The sequence below is a fragment of the Hemiscyllium ocellatum genome, chromosome 17 (assembly GCF_020745735.1).
Source record: "Hemiscyllium ocellatum isolate sHemOce1 chromosome 17, sHemOce1.pat.X.cur, whole genome shotgun sequence".
Taxonomy (NCBI): Eukaryota; Metazoa; Chordata; class Chondrichthyes; order Orectolobiformes; family Hemiscylliidae; genus Hemiscyllium; species Hemiscyllium ocellatum.
Window position 1 is genome coordinate 1,558,625 of NC_083417.1, and position 15,095 is coordinate 1,573,719.

At 43.6% G+C, this 15,095-nt stretch overlaps 1 protein-coding gene across 6 annotated transcripts in view; it reads left to right on the plus strand.

Moving 5' to 3' along the window:
* Positions 1-15,095, plus strand: part of zc3h18 (zinc finger CCCH-type containing 18) — a 248,614-nt gene that overhangs the window by 75,934 nt on the left and 157,585 nt on the right. For all 6 annotated transcript variants that reach the window (XM_060837894.1, XM_060837895.1, XM_060837893.1 and 3 more), the window contains one exon: positions 8,586-8,860. In XM_060837894.1, the coding sequence (XP_060693877.1) occupies positions 8,586-8,860 (275 nt within the window). The remainder of the gene's footprint in view (positions 1-8,585; positions 8,861-15,095) is intronic.

A 15,095-nucleotide genomic window follows, 5' to 3' on the forward strand; every position in this document is an offset into this window, starting at 1 on the left:
TTTTTTTGGCAAGCAGGCTATTTGATAGAAATGTCATTGTCTTTGGGGCAAATGACCTAAATACCTCATGTCACGCTAGTACTGAAATACATACACAACATTACTAATTTTGTGTGATAGGCCAAATAGCTTTTTAATAACGGAGTGACATTTGTTACCTTTCAATCTACAGGAATCATTATTCTGGACATAATCTTGCCATTTACACTGCACAACTGAAATTATCGATTCAAAACTTTTAATCTTAACTTCTCTTTTTGTCATTTATTGACATTGCTACATGCAAGCTATTGAATTAAGAACAAAGAAACAAATAAAATTTACAGCCCAGGAACAGGCCCTTCGGCCCTCCAAGCAAGCATACTATATGCCTTTTTGACCACTCTATCCACCTGTGCAGCAACCTTCAGAGTACAATGGACTTGCGCTCCCAGACCTCTCTGCCCATCAACATTTCCCAAGGCTCTTCCGTTCATTGTATAATTCGCTTTAGAATTAGTCTTGCCTAAATGCATTGTCTCATATTTGTCTGGATTGAAAACCATCTGCCACTTTTCCACCCAACTCTCCAGTCTATCTATATCCTCCTATATTCTCTGACAGTCTCTTTTACTTTCTGCTACTCCACCAATCTTCGTGTCATCTGCAAACTTGCTGATCATACCAACAGTGCCTTGTTTCAGATCATTTATGTATATTACAAACAACAGTGGCCCCTACACTGACCCCTATGGAACACCACTGGTCATCTTTCTCCATTTCGAGAAACTCCCTTCAACTAACTCTCTGCCTGCTGTTGCTCAACCAGTTCTTTATCCACCTAGCTAGAACACCCTATGACTTCATCTTCTCCATTAGTCTACCATGGGGAACCTTATCAAACGCCTTACTAAAGTCCAGGTATATGACATCAACAGCCTTTCCTTCATCTATCAACTTGGTCACTTCTCAAAGAACTCCATTAAGTTGGTAAGGCACGATCTCCCCTGCACAAAACCATGTTGTCTATCACTGATAGGTCCATTCTTTTCTAAATATAAATAGATCTTATCCCTCAGTTTATTCTCCAGCAACTTTCCCGCCACCGACATCATGCTGAATAATTCCACATTTTTCATGCATAAACATAACTTGAATGAATGAAACTAGACTATTCAGACTAATTTACTTTTAAAGGCAGCATTTTTGCGTAACATTGGGTGTGACTATGGACACACACAACAGATTACACAGGTACAGACAAGGAATTGCACGTCAACAATCGTTAATTTCAGAAACAACCAATCAGGAGTGGACTGTGGTAATGGAACAGGCCATCACCATAAGACAGAACAGAACCGTGTACAGAAAGGGAACAGCACTGCAAGACAAAACAACTAAGCCAACTAGCAGCTGCAAAGTCAACATGCCAGACACCTGGGTTAGAAACCTCTCCAACAGATAGCTTGCAGGCACAGAGAAGGCCGTACTAGCCCAGGGACTCAACTACAACACGGACTTCCTATCTGCATTAGAATGTATGCTAGGAACTAACAGGCTAACCGAAGAGACACAGCAAACAGTCAAACTATTGTACCTCTGCTAACAAAGAAAAGACAAATGAACAACTTCAATACCAAAGAGAGAAAAAGCCTAAAAATACTCAAAATGACAAGAACATAATCAAATTACCAGCAGACAAGGGCAGAATGATAATTATCATGGTCAAGACTGAATATGTTCAGAAAGCAGAGAAACTACTTGCAGATACCGACACCTACCTACAGAGGGAGTGTGACCCCCACACCACAGCTAACCAATAGAATAAACGACACAGTGCAGAACCTTCAAAAAAGAAGACTAATAATCAGGATTGACCTTCAAAGGATGAAACTGAAAAGCAACAACACCCCAAGAGTTTATAGATTATCGAAGGTACATAAACCTTGGACCCATTGTGTCACTCCTGAGAACGCCAAACGAAAACATCTTATCAGCAGATTCAAACACTCCACACAATCATCACAAAAGTTCCTAGACAGCATCAATAGCATAAGCATAGATGAGGAAGAAGCAATGGTCTCTTTTGATGTAATGGCACTGTTCACTTCAATTGGCAAAACTGTAACCAGAGAGACAATAGCCAACCTCCTAAACAGGGAGAGCAGGCAACACGACATGGGATCTATCAGCAATAACTAATGGAGAGATGATGGCCTAGTGATATTATCATTGGACTGTTAATCCAAACACCCAGATAATGTTCTTGGGACTGGGTTCAAATTCCACCATGGCAGATGGTGGAATTTGAATTCATCAAAGAAAATCTGGAATGAAGGGTCTAATGATGACCATGAAACCATTGTCGATTGTTGGAGAAATCCAACTGGTTCACTGTTGTCCTTCAGGAAAGGAAACTTGCCATCCTTATCTGGCCTGGCCTACATGTGACTCCAGACCCACAGCAATGTGGTTGACTCTTAACTGTCCTTTGGGTAATTAGGGGTGGCAGTAAAGGCTGGACTGGTCAGTGACGCCCTCATTCATGAATGAATAAAAAAAAAATGCTCAAACTACTAGACATGAGCTTAACAACGCATTTCACGTTCAACAACCAAATATATGAACAGATCAATGGAACTCCTATGGGCTCATAGCCTTTGCATCACTTCTGCTGGAACAAACAGCCCGATCACAAATCCACCCTAAACTCTGGATCAGATACATTGACAACACTTTTGTTATCATTAAGAGAACAGAAGTCAAGACCACACACCGTTTTATCAACACCGTACGCTCAGGGATCAGATTTAAGAGAGAGGAAGAAACCAACAATCAACTCCCATTCCTGGATGTGATGATACAAAAAACACAGAATGGTGCATGCACCACGAACGTATATAGGAAAGCTACACACACCAACCAGATTCTGAATTACAACAGCAACCACCTAAACACACATACAAGAGAAGCTGCATTCGTACCCTGTTCAGTGGGGTTGCTACAGTGTGTTGTAGCCCTAATCTATGAAGGGAAGAACACCACCTCTACAGAGTATTCGCCAATAATGGATATCCCCGCAACTTCATCCCCAGATGCCATATAGGCAAACAAAACGACTAAGACATGCTACAGCCTAACTCACTATCCACCCCACCTTTATATAAACAAATGGCTCAGAACTGACCGCCAGACTTCTCTGACCGCTGGGATCGATGACAGCCCATAAACCGACAGGAGCGCTCAGACACCAACTCACTAGGGACAAAAGACTATACCCATCCTGTGCAAGACAAACATGATTCCATACAAAAACTGCATGAAACTAATTAGGGCACACAGGCAGACAACTAGCAACCCGCATCCACGAACTAGCCACTAAACACCACGACCAGCTGTCCCTAGTAGCCATACACACACATGACAAGAACCACAAATTCGACTGGGACAACCCAACAATCGTCGGACAAGATAAACATAGGATAACCAGCAAATTTCAAGAAGCATGGCATGCATCCACGGACCCCATCGACAAGCACATTGACCCAGACCCAATATACTGGCCACTACAACGAGCAACTGGAACCGGCCACCAGAAACAGCAGGAAGGGAACCACATAAATTCCAGAAGCGTTTCAGAGGAGGCTCCGAAGCACTGAAGATGTCACCTAGACAGGAGACGAAATGTCAGCAAATCAACTTGCCAGCTCGACGAACATACCCACAGTTAAGAGAACATAAAAAGTAGGAGCAGGTGTGGACAGTTCACCCCTTGGTGACTGCTCTATTGTTTAATGTGATCATGGCTAATTTCAGTGCAACTTCAATTTCACTTTCCTGCCTGGTCTACATAACTCTTCAACCCAATGCTGATTAAAAATCTGCTTCTGTCCATAATAAATTCAAGCAGTGTTGTGGTATCCGTGGTGCTCTGGGGTGGTGAATTCCACAGATGCATGACTCTTTGAGAGAATTCATTTCTACTCATCTGTTTTAAATCTGCTATCCGTTATCATAAAACTATGATACCTCACTCTAGAATCATAGAGTCACAGAGCACAGAAACAGACCCTTCAGTCCAACTCATCTGTGCTGACCAGCCATCCCAATCTGACCTAGTCCCTACACCTATCCAAGTAATTACAGACCTATGAGCCTGACATCTGTGATAGGGAAGCTACTGGAGAAGATAGTAAGGGATAGGATATATACCCATTTGGAAGAAAAAGGGGTTATCAGTGATAGGCAGCATGGTTTTGTGCAGGGAAGGTCATGTCATACAAACCTATTGGATTTCTTTGAAGAGGTGACAAAGTTGATTGATGAGGGAAGGGATGTAGATGTCATATACATGGACTTTATTTAGTAAGGCATTTGTTAAGGTTCCCCATGATGGGCTGATGAAGAAGGTGAAGTTGCATGGGGTCCAGGGTGTTCCAGCTAGATGGATAGAGAACTGGTTGGGCAGCAGGAGACAGAGTAGCAGGGAAAGGGAGCTTCTCAAAATGGAGACCTGTGACCAGTGATGTTCCACCACTGTTTTTTGTGATATAGATAAATGATTTGGGGAAAGGTGTAGGTTGCCTCACTAGCAAGTTTGCAGATGACTGGGTTGATGGAGTAGCGAGAGTGAAGGGGACTGTTGGAGAATACAGCAGACTATAGATCGATTGGAGAATTAGGCAGAGAAATGGCAGATGGAGTTCAATCTGAACAAATGTGAGGTGATGCATTTTGGAAGTTGCCAATTTCCCTTTCCTTTCCTGTACTATTCCATCTTAATGCTAAAGGTTTTCACAGCGAGAAATCCATGACCTTGGCAATGCTGATCGATTTAATTCTGTCTTTGTATGATGACCATACTCCAGCAGTGGTCAGGTGCATGATCTTTTTCTCCACTCAATAATCCACCTCCTATCAGCTAACTTGGTTAACATAAATGCACTCAGTGCTGACTGAGAGTTGAACCTGTGCCTGTCTATTTTGTTCTGTTTTGTGAGATTGCATACAGCACTATAACTAGGAGAAAGTGAGGACTGCAGATGCTGGAGATCAGAGCTGAAAAATATGTTGTTGGAATCCTGATTCTCCTGCTCCTTGGATGCTGCCTGACCTGCTGCGCTTTTCCAGCGACACCTTTTTCAGCTACAGCACTGTAACTGCCTCTATTCTTTGGTCCACTTAGTGCAAGGCTCTAATATTAATGGCTCAAAAGCAGAGTGAACATTTTGGGTTCAGTGATCTGTCTCCAGAACTGGTTGTAGCTAGGAAAAGTTTGACATTGGGATGGTTGTGTTTGCAGCCCATGTGTTAATAAGGCTGGGTGAAGGACATGGGGGAAAATGCTAAGGCCCTAAAATTATTGAACTGCATGTTGAGTTCTGAAGATTGCAGTGTCCCCAAGTGGAAAGTGAGATACTGTTCTTGCAGTGAGCTTTGCTGGAGCACTACAGCTAAGCCAAAGTGCAGATGTTGGGCAGGGAACACAGTGTTGAATTGATAAGCAGCAGGAATGTAAAGGTCATTTTTGCGGTTAGAACATAGGTGTGCTGCAAACTGGTAGCCCAGTCTGCGCTTCGTCTACCCACTGTAGAGGAAAGCACACCGTGAGCAGTGAATATATCGCTACTTAAAATCATTTAGATTAGATGAGATTACCTACAGTGTGAAAACAGACCCTTCGGCCCAACAAGTCCACACCGACCCTCCGAAGAGCAACCCACCCAGACCCATTCCCCTACATTTACCCCTTCACCTAACACAATAGGCAATTTAGCATGGCCAATTCACCTAACCTGCACATTTTAGATTGTGGGAGGATACCCACGCAGACACGGGGGGAATGTACAAACTCCACACAGACAGTTGCCTCAGGCGGGAAGTGAACCCGAGTCTCTGGCGCTGTGAGGCAGCAGTGCTAACCACTGTGCCACCCACTTAAAGTTTCACAATCTGCTGCTTCTGGGATTTGAGCCTACATTCCCAGAGCATTAAGGTTACTAGTCACGTGACATTGCCACTACACCACAGAGACAGACCCTACAGTCCAACTCGTCCATGCCAACTGGATATCCTGACCCAATCTAGTCCCACCTGCCAGCAACTGGCCCATTCCTCGTTTTGTACTCATCCAGATGCCTTTTAAATGTTGCAATTGTACCAGCCCCCACCACTCCCTTTGGCAGCTCATTCTATTCACATACCATCCTCTGCATGAAAAAGTTCACCTGGAAGGGATGTGCAGCCTTGGATAATGAAGAGGGAACATGTAAATGAGTGGGTATTGCACCTTATTCTATCACATGGGGTTGTGTGGGAAGGTGTTGGGAATGGAGGCAGAGAGGACCGAAGAGTCAAAGAGGGAATAATCCCTGTGGAAGACTGACGAGAATGGAGAGAAATATGTGTCATCCCGTGGGAGGTGGTGGAGAAGGCAGTAAATGATCCTCTGGATGTGAATGCTGGTGGAATAAAATGTGAAGACCACAAAGACCCTACTACTGTGTGGGAGGAAAAAGAAGGGGTGAGGGCCTGTCAGCCATGGTGGTGGGGAATCCTAGTTTGAGCAAAAAGGTGGACATTTTGGAGACCCTTGGGCTGCCCCAGTAATGTGGGGTACATAGACATTTCCTTGCTGCAGTCCCACTATGGGCCCCATTGACATCATCAGTAATGCTTCCCTCTCTTGTAGAATCATAGAATCCCTACAGTGTGGGAAGAGGCCATTCAGTCCACCAAGTCCATACTGCCCCTCCGAAGAGCATCCCATCCAAACCCATCCCTGAGACCTTTCATTCTGCAAGGATAATCCACCTACCCTGCACATCTTTGTGCTTTGGGAGGAAACCCCCGCAGACACTGGGAGAATGCAATCTCCACACAAACAATCACCTGAGGTTGGAATTGAACCTGGGTCTCTGGCACTGTGAGGCAGCAGTGCTAACCACTGAGCCACTGTGCTCCCCGATATACAAATCTCATCCAGGTTTGGAAAACTTTACCTATTTTGCTTCCAATTTCCACTCTGACTCCTCCCTTCCCTTCTTTGACAATTCTGTTCCTATTTCTGGGGAAAGGCTGACCCACCAAAATCCACTACTAATCCACTGACTGTGACAGTTATTTTGACGATGCATCCTCACACCTTGCTTCCATTGGAATCTCTTCCGCTCTCTCAATTTCTCCATTTCTGTCACATTTGTTCCAATGATGCCAGCCTCTATGAAGGGGATTCCTAAATGTCCACTTCTTCCTCAACCGAGGATTCCCAGCACTATGTCGACCCATCTCTTGCACTTCAGTCTTCATCCTTTTTCTTTCTTCCCACAACAGTGGTACAGCTCTCTCCTCCCCCCCCCCCCCCCCCCCCCCCCCCCCCCCCCCCCCCCGTGTCTCTCACTTACCATCTCATCAGTATCGTATCCAATGGATAGTTGGCCGTCATTTCTGCCACCACCAGACATCCATTCCCCTTTCCTTCCCTGTCAGCCTTCTACAGGGACTGTTCCCTCTGGTATAACACCTGCCCATTTACTTAGCCCCGTTTCACTATCCAAGTCCCCAAAATATATCTCTTAACTGTTCACAATGTGGTCTCCTCTACACTGGGGAGGCAAAGTGCAGACTGGGCAACCCTTTTGCAGAACACCTACGTTCTGGCCACAACAATGACCCAGAGCTTCCTGTTGCCTGTCACTTCAACACATCACTCTGTTTCCTGGCCAACATCTCTGTCTCAGCATTACTACATTGCACCAGCAAAGCTAATGCAAACTGGAAGAAGAGTCTCTCTTTTCTGTCTGAGGACTCTGCAGCCTTCGGAACTCAATCTCGAACATTTTATTCGATATCCTTATCCCAACCCCCATACAACATGCCTTGTCATCACATGGGCTACAGTCACAACCATCCCATTGTCAGCTGCTAATTGATTACCCCAAGCTGACCTTTATCCATTCCTTTGTCTAGGAGAAAGTGAGGACTGCAAATACTGGAGTTCAGAGTCAAGAGTGTGGTGCTGGGAAAGCACAACAGGTTAAGCAATGTTCGAGGAGCAGGAGGATCGACGATTCCAGCATAAGCCCTTCATCAGGAAAGATGATGATAACGGACTTATGCCCGAAATGTCGATTCTCCTGCTTCTCGGATGTTGCCTGACCTGTGTTTTTCACGCACCACATTTGACCCGCATTACTTTCTGTCCAACTGTTGTTCTATTGCTCTCTCTGTAGGCTTCATCTTCATCTATCGTTTACTCCCCTCATCCCCCACCCCACCTTCAGTATACCAACCCTTTCCGACCAGCTTTGACAAAGGGTCAGTTAGACTCGAAACGTCAGCTCTTTTCTCTCGTTACAGATGCTGCCAGACCTGCTGAGATTTTCCAGCATTTTCTCTTTTGTTTTCCTAGCTGCAATTTTTTCTGAAAAAGGGTCTCTAGACCCAACGTTTTAACTCTGGTTACTCTCCACAAATGCTGGGTTTTGTGAACAATTTCTGTTTTTGTTTGATTTCCAGCATCCACCATTCTTTGGGATTATATTTGTCTGCTAATATTAATGTTATTATAATAATGGAAAAAAACTATAATTGTTTCTCCATGCCAGGAAAGGGAGAGGGAAAGAGAACGTGAAAGAGAACGAGAACGAGAACGAGACAGACACAGGGAACAGCGTGAGAGGGAAAGAGAACGAGAACGTGAACGAGGAAACAGGATACGTGAGAGAGAACGGGACCGAGAGCGTGAACGTGACAAAGAACGACAGCGGAGAAAAGACGAGTGGGAAAGAGAACGTGCAAAACGAGAAGAAAAAGATAGAACACAAAAAGACAGAGAACGAGAGAAGGAGAAACCAAAACAAAGATCTCCACCTCCAGCAAGGTAAGAACAGGCATTTGAGATTTTGGACACGAAGCCCTGTAGTTTTTGTGGGGGCAGCGTTTTGAAATTGATCTGCATCAGGTCAACAATACCAGTGATATGTCTTAACCCACTTGTATCTTCTTAGGTATATGTGACATGAATCTTTCGTTCTTTCATTGTAATACCCTTACGTCTGTTTACCAAATGTTTACTTGCGAAACCCAAGCATTCGATGGCTATGAGAGCAATTGTCACCATCAGCAGCTACACCTTAAACACAATTCTGCTTTATTATTCTATGATACTATTATGCAAGATATATCTTGCAGTCATTAATATTAATCTTCCTTGACTCTTGATATTTTGATGGATAAATGCACATTGTGGCATGTGGGATTAAGCCATCCTGAAGCAACGTGTTCGTTCTCCCTTGTGTTCAGGTCAGTTTGGTTGCAACACTGCAACTGGACCCCGCTGCCTCTGGGACAGATGGGGTACAGTTGATCAGAGATCCTGATTATTTTCCAGTGATCTTTGCTGGAAAATGAAGTGATAGACCAAGTGGGCATGAGCTATTTTGCATTGCCTTTTGGCCCCAGCTGCAGTTCTATTTAACTAATGCATGCAGTAGTCATTGAAACCCTATGGAGCTGTGGCTTACAACTAGCAGTCTTCGTTGTCATATAGTCATAGAGTCCTATGGTATGGAGACAGGCCCTTTGGCCCAAACTGGTCCATGCCGACCAAAATGTCCAATCATGCTAACCCCATTTCCCTACACATGGCCCATATCCTTCTAATCCTTATCAATCCATGTATTTGTCTAAATGGCTTTTGAAGATCGTATGAGGAAAGGCTGAGGCACTTGGGGCTGTTCTCATTGGAGAAAAGTAGGTTTAGGGAAGATTTGATAGAAGTGTACAAGATGATTAGGGGTTTAGATAGGATTGACAGTGAGAACCTTTTTCCGCTAATGGAGTCAGCTGTTACTAGGGGACACAGCTTTAAATTAAGGGGTGGTTGGTATAGGACAGATGTTAGGGGTAGATTCTTTACTCAGCGGGTTGTGAGTTCATGGAATGCCCTGCCAGTATCAGTGGTGGACTCTCCCTCTTTATGGTAATTTAAGCGGGCATTGGATAAGCATATGGAGGTTATTGGGCTAGTGTAGGTTAGGTAGGCTTTGGTCGGTGCAACATCGAGGGCCGAAGGGCCTGTACTGTGCTGTATTTTTCTATGTTCTATAACTGTTGTTAATGTATCTGTCTCAACCACTTCAGCTGGCAACTAATTCCATATGCATGCCATTTTCTGTGTTTAAAAAAAAAAGTTGCCCTTCAGGTTCCCTTTTATTCTTTCCCCTGTCACCTTAAACTGATGACCTTTAGTCCTCAATTTCCCAACCCTGGGAAAATGGCTGAGTGCATTCACCCTATTCATGCCTAAAGATTTTATACACCTCTATAAGATTCCCCCCCCCCCTCAGTCTCCAATGCTCTAAACTAAGAAGTCCTAGCTTGTCCAACTTCTCCCTATAACTCAGTCACTTGAGTCCAGATAACATCCCTGCAAATTTCTTCTGCATTCTTACAGTTTATTAACATCCTTCCTATTGCAAGGTGACCAAAACTGAACACAGTACTCCAAGTGCAATCTCCCCAACGTCCTATACAACTGCAACATAGCTTCCCTAATTTTATACTCGATGCCCTGACTGAAGGCCAGTGTGCCAAAAGTCGCCTTCACTGCCCTGTCTCGTGTGACTGCACTTTCACAGACCTGTGAGCCTGAACTCCAAGATCCCTCTGTTCCACTATAATCCGTAAGGCCCCACCATGAAACTCCAACCTTGATTTGACTTTCCAAAGTGCAAGACCTCACATTTGTCCATATTAATCTCCGTTTGCCATTTCTCGGCCCACTTCCCCAGCTGATCAAGGTCCTGCTGCAATGTCTGATAGCTTCACTCAGTGTCCATCATATCGCCTATTTTAGTGTCATCAGCAAACGTATTAATCATGCCTTGTATGTTCTCTTCCAAATCATGGATATAGATCACAAATAGTAATGGGCGCAACACCAACTCCTGAGGCACTCCACCAGTCACAGGTCTCCAGTCTGACAAGCATCCTTCCTCTATTGTCCTCTACTCCCTACCATTAACCCAAGTTTGTATTCACTTTGCCAGCACCCCCTAGATTCCATGCGATCTAACCTTCTAGAGCACCCTACCATGTGGAACGTCATCAAAGGCTTAACTGAAATCCACATGGACTACGTCTACTGCCCATCCCTCGTCAACCTTCCTGGTCACTTGATCAAAGAACTCTAACAAATTTGCGAGGCATGATCTCCCAAAGTTATGCTAATACTCCTAATCAAACCTCTTTCCAAAAGCATGTAAATCTTATCTCTCAGAATCTTCTCAAGTAACTTACCCAACACAGATGTTAAACTTACTGGTCTTTGGTTCCCAGGCTTTTGTTTGCAGCCCTTCTTGAATAAGGGCACAGCATTCGATATCCTCCCGTTTTGTGGGACCTCACCTGTGGCTAACGATGATGCAAAGATATCAGCTAGGGCCCCAGAAATGTCTTCTGTAGCCTTTTGCAGTGTTCTTGGATATATCTTGTCAGACCTAGGAGATTTATCCACCTTCATACATTCTGATACCTCCAACACCTTCTCTACTGTGATATGGCCTTTCCCCAAGTTATCACCACTAACTTACCCAAGTTCCCAAGCCTTTATGTCTTTCTCCATGTTAAACATTGAGGACCTCGCCCATCCCATACAGTTGTACACGTACATGTCCACTTTGGTCCTTGAGGGGTCCTATTCTCTCTCTAGTTATGCTTTTTCCTTTAATATAATTAAAATACCTCTTTGGATTCATCCTAATCTTCTCAGCTGAGGCTATCTTGTTCACCCTTTTTACCCTCCTGATTTCCTTCTTCAGTAAACTCCTGTATTCCCTGTTTACCTCCAGGAATTCCCTTGATCTGAGCTGCCTGTACCTGAGCCACACCTTTTTTTTCTGGTCAAAGCCTTAATATGTCTTGTCATTCAGGATTCCCTGTTCCTGCCAACCTTGCCCTTCACCCTAATAGGAACATATAGACCTTGAACTCTAGCTATCTCATTTTTAAAGGCCTCCCACTTGCCAGAGGTTCCTTTGCCCGCAAAGAAACTACTCCAATCAAGCTCTACAAGCTCCTGTTTAATTCAACCAAATTCTCTTTGCCCCAGTTTTGAACCTGAACCTGTGGGCCAGTTTTGTCCCTCTCCATAACTTTTTTAAAAATTAATAGAACTATAGTCATTGGTCCCAAAGTGCTTTTGCACTGTCACCTCCGTTAACTGTCCTGTCCTATTTGCTAAGAATAGGTCAAGATTTGCTCCCTACCGAGTAGGGCCCTCAATGTACTACTTAAGAAAACTTTCCTGAACGCACTTAACACATTCTATCCCATCTAAGCCCTTTAAAGTTCTGTCATTCCCGTCCATGCTTGGAAAATTAAAATCCCCTAATATGGCAACCCTATTGCTCCTGTAAGTCCTCCAAATCTCCCTGCATATTTGTTCCTCTGCATATTGTCTTCAGAAAAGCACTGCAAAACGGACAAAATTCTAAAAGTAGTATCCAAGTATGTATTATGTACACAAATGATTGTGTTTTTCATCATGGTTGATGAGTTAGGTTTATTCCGTGGTTTAATTTTCATTGCTGTGTATAACTGAGTCCTGGCATGAGTGACTAATAGTCGAATTTCATTGTTTGGCATTTGAGGATCGCCAATCCTTTCAATTGTTTTGATGTCTTTTAGTTCAGAGATGAAGATAAGATTGTTAATCGGCATCTTAGGTTGAGTCATAAATCGACATTTCGGACATAAACTCTTCATCAGGCTTAGGCCCGAAACGTCGAATTTCCTGTTCCTTGGATGCTGCCTGACCTCCTGCGCTTTTCCAGCAACACATTTTCAGCTCTGATCTCCAGCATCTGCAGACCTCACTTTCTCCTTGAGTCATAAATCGCCACATTCATTTCTGGCTGCTTTATCTTGTACTGTTATGGTAAATCCTTGTACCTAGTTTAAGTGTTATTCTGTTGTGCTATGTTTTGTTGTAAATTAGTATCATTGAGTAACAGTGTCATTTTCTAATAATCAGTTGCTTAATCCACACTGTAATGGCCTGGTTGAGACTCTGCCAGGTATTTATTAAGTCATCAGTTGCAAGAACGAAGAGGAAGTGTCTTATGGTTGTCACGGAGAATATGGTGTTTGTAATCCAAGACCAAGCAAGAAGTTCAGGAATAAGCTTTCCGTGTTCAATACTGTTCTGTATGTATAGATCAGTAGACTTGAATTCCTGTGGTTATAAAATGATACCCCTTTCTCTCGAACTAGGCTATTAACATTGTGCACAATAGAAATGCAATGATCGTTGGCTGTTTAGTGAACAGTGATTATGATTATTTCCTGATCTATTTTTAACTACAATTGGAATTTGACCCCTCTGAATTAGTTTCCTATATAAGACGACAGCTTGGAATGGCTGATCTGTCACTCAGTAAATTGGGATAAGCCCATTGATGTTAGTCTATCATCAACAGAACTTTACAATCTGCTTGTTAGAGCTCTTCTATTCAGTTGGATGTTTCCACTGTTCCAATTTTGGTCATTCGGATTTAATTCATGTGAGAACGTTGACCTTACACCATGTATATTTCACATTAGATTAGATTACTTACAGTGTGGAAACAGGCCCTTCGGCCCAACAAGTCCACACCGACCCGCCGAAGCGCAACCCACCCATACCCCTACATTTACCCCTTACCTAACACTATGGGCAATTTAGCATGGCCAATTCACCTGACCCACACATCTTTGGACTGTGGGAGGAAACCGGAGCACCCGGAGGAAACCCACGCAGACACGGGGAGAACGTGCAAACTCCACACGGTCAGTTGCCTGAGTCGGGAATTGAACCCGGGTCTCAGGCGCTGTGAGGCAGCAGTGCTAACCACTGTGCCACCGTGCCGCCCATATGTTTTGCTTTAAAAAAGCATAAACATTAAAAGGGAGATGGTGGAATAATAGCAATATCATTGGATTTGTAATTCAGAGGTCCAAGTTAATGCTTCAGTAGCAGGGGTTTAAATCTCACATCTGACTGGTCTGTAAATACCTGGCCTAATCTGCTGGCCTTCTTGAACCAAGGAACTATATTAAGCTATCCCATTCATCTGGTACTTCATCTCTGGACAAAGAATTATCAAATTTCTCCAGCAGTCTCCCTTGCCTTCCATTAGCAGCCTGGTGTGCATCTCATCGGGTTGCAGAGATTTATGTACCTTCGTGCCAACTAAAGCATCTATTACTTCCTCTTTATTAATCTTAATTTGTTCTCGATTAGACTCTTACCATCACACATGAAATCCCTGGCTACGATGTCTTTCTCCTTTGTGAATACAGATAAGGAATATTTATATAAGACTCGACTCATATCCTCTCGTTCTGCACACAGGTTGCCCCTTTGGTCTCCAATAGGTCCCACTCTTTCCCTGCTAATCATCTTACTCTTAATATAGTTATAAAACATCTTCAGGTAATCCTGTCTTCCAAAAATATTTCATTGCCCCCCCCCTAATGTTTTTAAAGCCACCTTCTGCACTTTGTACTTTTGAAGGGCCACCATGTTTATAATGCACTGTACCAGATATATGCTTCCTCCTTTTTTCTTTATCAAGCTTGAGATATCCCATTACATCCAGAGTTCCCTGGACTTGCTGCCTCCTCTCTTAACTCTTAGAGAGGAACACCCAGGCCCTGAATTTACACTGTCCGACTTTTATAAAACTTGACACTTTCCAAAAGTAAACTAAGCTGCAAGTACCTGCTCCCAGTCTATATTTACCAAATCCTGTCTGAAATTAGCTTTCCCCCAATTTAGACGTTAACTTTTGTACTATCCTTATCCTTTCCGTAATGCCCTTGAAACTTAGAGTTATGGTCAGTATTCTCAAAACATTTGCCCGCTGAATCTTCAACCACTTGACCAGCTCCATTCCCTAGGATTTGGTCTAAGCAGTGCCCTGTCTCTAGTAGGCTTATCTCCCTACTGGTGCAAAACCTCTCCTGGATGTACTTTTAAAAATTCCACCCCATCTAATCATTTCACACTAAGTTCATGTTAGCAGAGTTGAAATCCCATACAAATAAACCCTGCTTCTCACATCTTTGTGATG